Source organism: Dipteris shenzhenensis, chromosome 3 (assembly GCF_047967505.1).
Source record: "Dipteris shenzhenensis isolate YYH24624 ecotype China chromosome 3, Dip_SZ_1.0, whole genome shotgun sequence".
NCBI classification, from domain to species: domain Eukaryota; kingdom Viridiplantae; phylum Streptophyta; class Polypodiopsida; order Gleicheniales; family Dipteridaceae; genus Dipteris; species Dipteris shenzhenensis.
Window position 1 is genome coordinate 18058465 of NC_141598.1, and position 5786 is coordinate 18064250.

The 5786-nt window shown below is 44.2% G+C and overlaps 1 protein-coding gene across 1 annotated transcript; it reads left to right on the forward strand.

Moving 5' to 3' along the window:
• Positions 1 to 415: 415 nt before the first annotated feature.
• On the forward strand, positions 416 to 4068 carry LOC147903463 (putative pentatricopeptide repeat-containing protein At3g01580). Its single transcript, XM_087399102.1, has 3 exons — positions 416 to 1032; positions 1208 to 1275; positions 1367 to 4068. The coding sequence occupies exons 1-3, from the start codon at positions 885 to 887 to the stop codon at positions 3656 to 3658; spliced, it is 2508 nt and encodes an 835-aa protein (XP_087255228.1). The 5' UTR covers positions 416 to 884; the 3' UTR covers positions 3659 to 4068.
• The last annotated feature ends 1718 nt before the right edge of the window (positions 4069 to 5786 follow it).

Consider the following 5786-nt stretch of genomic DNA (forward strand, 5'->3'; position numbering starts at 1 on the left):
TCGGAGAAAAATCATACTCGGGGGGGGAGCAAGAAAAGGTGGAGATGGTGTGTAGGAAGACTTATAAAGGAGAGAGAGAGTTAACCACTTTAAAGTCTGCATTCAAGTCCATACTGGAGCTAATGAAGAGAAGCCACGTATTAACATATTGTCCAAAAGGGAAAATGCACTTCCAAAATTTCTAAAAATGCCTAATTTGTGCTTTGCTCAATTTGAAACGTTGCTAAGGCTACCCACATTGCTAAGGCTACCAAGAGGGCAAGCTAAAAATAAAACAACATTGAGTTGTATTGAAATTGAAAGTGTTGTACTAAAATTGAAAGTGCCAATTGCGCCCCCATAATGGCATCAACACAGTCATGAACGAGTCTAAAATAATGACATCAACAGAGACATGATGAATAAAACACCAGGATCTAAGAGGGCCTCTCCGCGTGATCCAGTGGCTCTAGGGGAGCCCTACTCGCAGGATATATTTGCAGCCCCATGGAGCTGGAGAGCTGGCTCAACAGGACTCCCTAGCAGTCCAATGCCAGCCCAAAGAGCTTGAAAACTCAGATTCCAGCCTAGCATTGGACTGCTCGGAGGAAAGATCCTCTCCCATTGGTGGAAAGGGGGACAGTGCAGGCTCTGAAACCACTGGAGGATGGAGATAATATTTAAATCAAGCTTTCTTCTACATGCGGGGATGCGAAATTCCCCTCCCCAGCGTGTGGAGCTCCGCGGGGAGCTGCTCTAAGAGCAACAATCTCTACAACAAGTGGTGACAAGTGGCACCTCCTTTGGCTTAAACCTTCACGTGCAATGTGCATTTACAATAACACTGAGTCTACTGTGGTACCTTGTTTTAAAGAAGTAAGGTGTAGCTTGCATTCCTTGAGAAGATGCCGAACATACTTCGTATGTCTGGCAGGGTTCTTTTCCATACCGGAGATCCTCACTCCTACTTGTTGGCGCCTCATCTGTGTAGGCTATCCCCCATGGCTTCCCCCCAGGACAGTAGCGCTGCGGTGGAGACATGCCCGCGTTCAGGTACTGCCCTCCTTTCGTGTATTTTGCAACGGTCGAAAGACGTTTTTACATGGGTAATTAATATGTTAGCGAATAAGAAGTTCTGCCCTTGTTTTTACGGGTTGGGCAAAAAGGATTTTTAGGACTTCTGGCCATATTCATTCATTGTGGTGGACATGCTTCGTACGTAGCTCAGACACCGAGCGCTTGTGGAAGCACTTCTTCATGGATCCCTCCCAGTGGTGGGATAACCGGAAGAGCAAAGTAAGTGTGTGACGAGTCTGAACCAAATGATTTGCATAGGTGAATCTGTATATGGTTAGTCTGACCAGTCTGTTCTGAATTTTAACATCAGACAAATCCAATATCTCCAGATTTCAAGCATAAGATTACCAAAGAGTCGCTATGGACTGACGGCTGGTACAATCCAAGTTGGGTTAAAGACATGCTTGAGAAACATGCCAAAGCATCCATTGTTCAGGCCCAAAACCGTGATTTGGTAGAGGAGTATTGCAAGGGCGGCTTCAGCTCTGGAGCTCAGGTGAATGCATCTCAACCACAAGAACTGCGAGAGAAGCCTGGTTGGGAAACGCTCAGCTTAGAGGAGGCACTCACGTCTTTGGAACGAATGCCCCAGCTGCCTTCAGTTCACAACCTTACATGCGTATTGCATAAGTGCAAAACAAAGAAAAATCTAGAGGATACCAAGCGCTTGTATGCCTACATGTGCAAAAGAAAGCTCGAAGATCATAGATGTCTTGGGAACTACCTCGTCCCAATGTTGGTTCAAGTTGGTAGCATGTGTGATGCTCGACATGTTTTTAACAAGTTGGTTGACCGGAATGTGTATTCTTGGACATCGCTTATCATGGGTTATGTTGAATGTGGGAAATCACAACAAGCCCTTAACCTTTACCAGAAAATGCAAGAAGACTCTGTACATCCTAACAAGTATACTTTTGTGGCCCTATTGAAGGCTTGCGCGAGGCTGAAAGATTCAGAGAGAGGCCAAGAATTACATGCCGAGATTGCCCGAAAGGGGCTGGAAAGAGATCTTTTTGTTGGCAGCATCTTGGTGGATATGTATGCCAAGTTTGGATCGCTTGCAAAAGCACAGGAAGCATTTGACAAGCTGCCAGTTCGAAACGAGGTATCATGGACTGCATTGATCGCAGGATATGCTGAGCACGGACTTGGTGAGGAAGCACTGAACTGTTTCGAACAGATGATACTGGAGGGTCTCCCTCCAGATGCTGTCACACTTGTTTGCAGCTTGAAGGCTTGTGGCAGCATAGGAGCCATAGACAAGGGCCGAGAAATGCACACTGAGGTTGCTAGAAAGGCGCTGGAAAGAGATCTTTTTGTTGGCAGCACCTTGGTGGATATGTATGCCAAATGTGGTTACCTTGCGAAAGCACGGGAAGTGTTCGACAAGCTGCCAGTTCGAAACGAGGTCTCATGGAATGCATTGATTGCAGGATATGCTGAGCATGGGCCTGCCGAGGAAGCCCTGACCTGTTTCAAACAGATGCAACTAGACAGTGTCTGTCCAGATGCTGTCACATTTGTTTGCAGCTTGAAAGCTTGTGGCAGCATAGGAGCCATAGACATGGGCCAAGAAATACAAACCGAGATTGCCAGAAAGGGGCTAGAAAGAGACCTTTTTCTTGGCAACACTTTGGTGGATATGTATGCCAAATGTGGCTGGGTTGCGAAAGCACAGGAAGCATTTGACAAGCTACCATGTCGAGACATAGTCTCATGGAATGCACTGATTTCAGGCTATGCTGAGCATGGACTTGGTGAGGAAGCTCTAAACTGTCTTGACAAGATGCAACTGGAGGATCTCTCTCCTGATGCTGTCACATTTGTATGCAGCTTGACAGCTTGTGGTAGTATAGGAGCCATACACAAGGGCCAAGAAATACACACTGAGATCACCAGAAAGGGCCTGGAAAGATATCTTTTTGTTGGCAATACCTTGGTGGATATGTATGCCAAATGTTGCTTACTTGCAAAAGCACAGGAAGTGTTTGACAAGCTGCCAGTTCGAGACTTAATGTCGTGGACTGCACTGATGGCAGGATATGCTCAGCTCGGAGATAGTGAAATTGTTTTCCATATGCTCGAGAGAATGAAAGGAGAAGGGATAAAGCCAGATGGGGTCACATTCTCCCTTGTTCTTACTGTATGCAGTCACACGGGTCTAGTGGATACGGGCCAGAGGTATTTTGACTCCATGAGCAAAGTGTTTGGCATCACTCCAACTATTGAGCACCACATTGGCATGATTGATCTTGTTGGCCGTGCGGGCCAATTAGACAAGGCGGTAGCAATGGTGAAGAAGATGCCTTTCCATCCTAATCTTGTGTTGTGGCATGCGGTGTTGGGTGCTTGTCGAAAGTGGGGTAATGTGGAGCTTGGAAGATTGGCCTTTGAACATGCTGTGCAATTGGATGAAAAGGATGCTTCAGCTTATGTCCTGATGTCCAACATCTATGTAGGTGCTCACATGCAGGAGGAAGAGAAGGTCGAGGCAATTACAGTCAAACAACAAGCATGCAACAAGCGAGGAGGGTGGAGTGACACTCATTTTTGGTGCGGCATACAAGACATTCCCAAAGCAAATATATATATGCAAAGCTAGAAGATCTTTGCTTAGAAATGAGGGTGGAAGGGTATGTCACAGATTTGCATTGGGTGTCGTGAGATATCTGTTGATGCAAAGAAAGATGGGTTATGTAGGCACATGGGAAGCTAGCCATCACGTGTACTATTCAAGATACACCAGAGGGACACGCATGTGTGTCATCAAGAATCTCTAGTTTACTAACGACTGTCATACAGCCACTGCACCGATATCAAAAATAGGGCAGTGAACTATTCTTGTTAGAGATGCAAACGGGTTTCATTTCTTCAAGGAAGGGAAGTGTGTTTCTGGGGATATTAGTGACGCCAATGTGTTTATAGTAGCCAACGTCATTGTAATGTTCTTGGTGAGGTGTATTCAGAGGAGGGTAAAATTGAACTGGATCGACTTGCCTTGGTGAGTCTAATGTGTGGAATTCTGAATCTACAATATCTAGAGATCAAATCTGAATGCAGACTTCTACAAAGTTAGTTGTGTGCTTGTCGCTTGCATGCTTGAGTTTGGCTTTTTCTCTGTTCATTGTATGTTAGAGGTGATTATATTATGTTCTTTCTAGGTGGTCTATGTTGTGTGCTATCGTTATAAGACTTAAGGTGGCCTCTTATCCATTCTACATTTGATTGTTTGAGTTACTAGGATTTATTAGCAATCTATACTTGACTTAGTGTATTCATTTGTTGGTTTGCTTATGCCTTGCCTTATTGTGTTGGTTTTCTTGATTTTGTTTCACATTAGTGGTATGACCTTTTCTATTTTATCAACAACTTTTCGAGATTTAATACCATAGACATGAGCCTACAATTATGAAAATTAGAAGTATACAAAGCTATGTCAAATGACTCACGAAGCAAAATCTCAAAAAGTAATGATTTTTAATATTTATGTTAAAAGAGATACAACGATTACCTTGTATTAAGAATATCACTTTTGACTTGCAAAAGTTGTTGCTGAAGACAAAACTAAATTCAAACAAAATTTATCAAGATATGGCCAAAACTCCCAAAGACAATATCCAAAACAAACAAACTATGCCACAATAATGATGCCCAAAGAGAAAAAGTGAATATCGAGTCTGACCAAGGAATTGAAAAGTGAAAGAGAACTCATGCTCCTCTTCAAAGGGAACTGGAATTAATTCATTCCAAAAGGATGAATTTATCCAAGATGGAGACACTAAAGAAATCGCTTGAGTGACCTTGCATCTATTTCGTTTTTTGTTTTCATTTTTTTAAAGAAAAACCTTTAGTCTATCTTGAGTGGTCTATTTTCTTTTGATGTAAAGCATCCTATGCTTTTGGGATCATTTTATTGTAATATGGTGTCAAATTAAACATTGTACATGGGTGTGGGTGAGCATTTAGAGAAGTGAGATATATTAGTAAATCAACACACACACACACAGTATATGAATATCAAGAGATATCTGAGTTCACAGAGAAATTCAAAGCTCTAGTTGGGTTGGGACAATGTGAAGCAAGAGAGAGACTCAGCCCTTCTCCCATCCTCCTCTTTGTACACCTAATGGTAGAAATATGTGCTTGCTAAAGGATAAAAATGGAATTGCAAATGGATTTTCTCTATGTGTCTTTACAAGTGTCAAGTGAATGTGTTAGATATCAATGCTCCACTCTCGTATAACTACGCGAGAACCAGCTAACTCTACTTGTAAGCCCCCCATATGAGGAGAAGGCATTTGAGTAGCTCGGTTATCCGTTAGGTCCTGGTTTGGACACCAGATGGGGGCCATGTGTGGCCTGGTGGCTGGAAGGCTTCAGATAGAGTTGGCACACCGCCAACTAGGCTACATGCAAGTGCGGGAAGGCATCCCTTGACTGACCGCACTGAGGGTAGACAGAGCATTTCCCGGGGCAGCCCACTCTCGGGTTGCAGGGCCCGTTTGGAGCCTCAGATGATCCCGGATGGCTCTGGGCCGAACGGTATCTGTAGGTCAGTTGCTCTATTTTGCGCACTGGTTCTATCGTATGGTCGGTGGCCTATTTCGAGACCGACCCCTAGTCGACCGTTTTGGGCAGACTGGGTCGGTCACCCAATTGAGCCTAACCGACTACGACTGGTGGCTATATAAGAGCAAGCCCGTTAAGCCCATTTCATCACTGGCTACAGC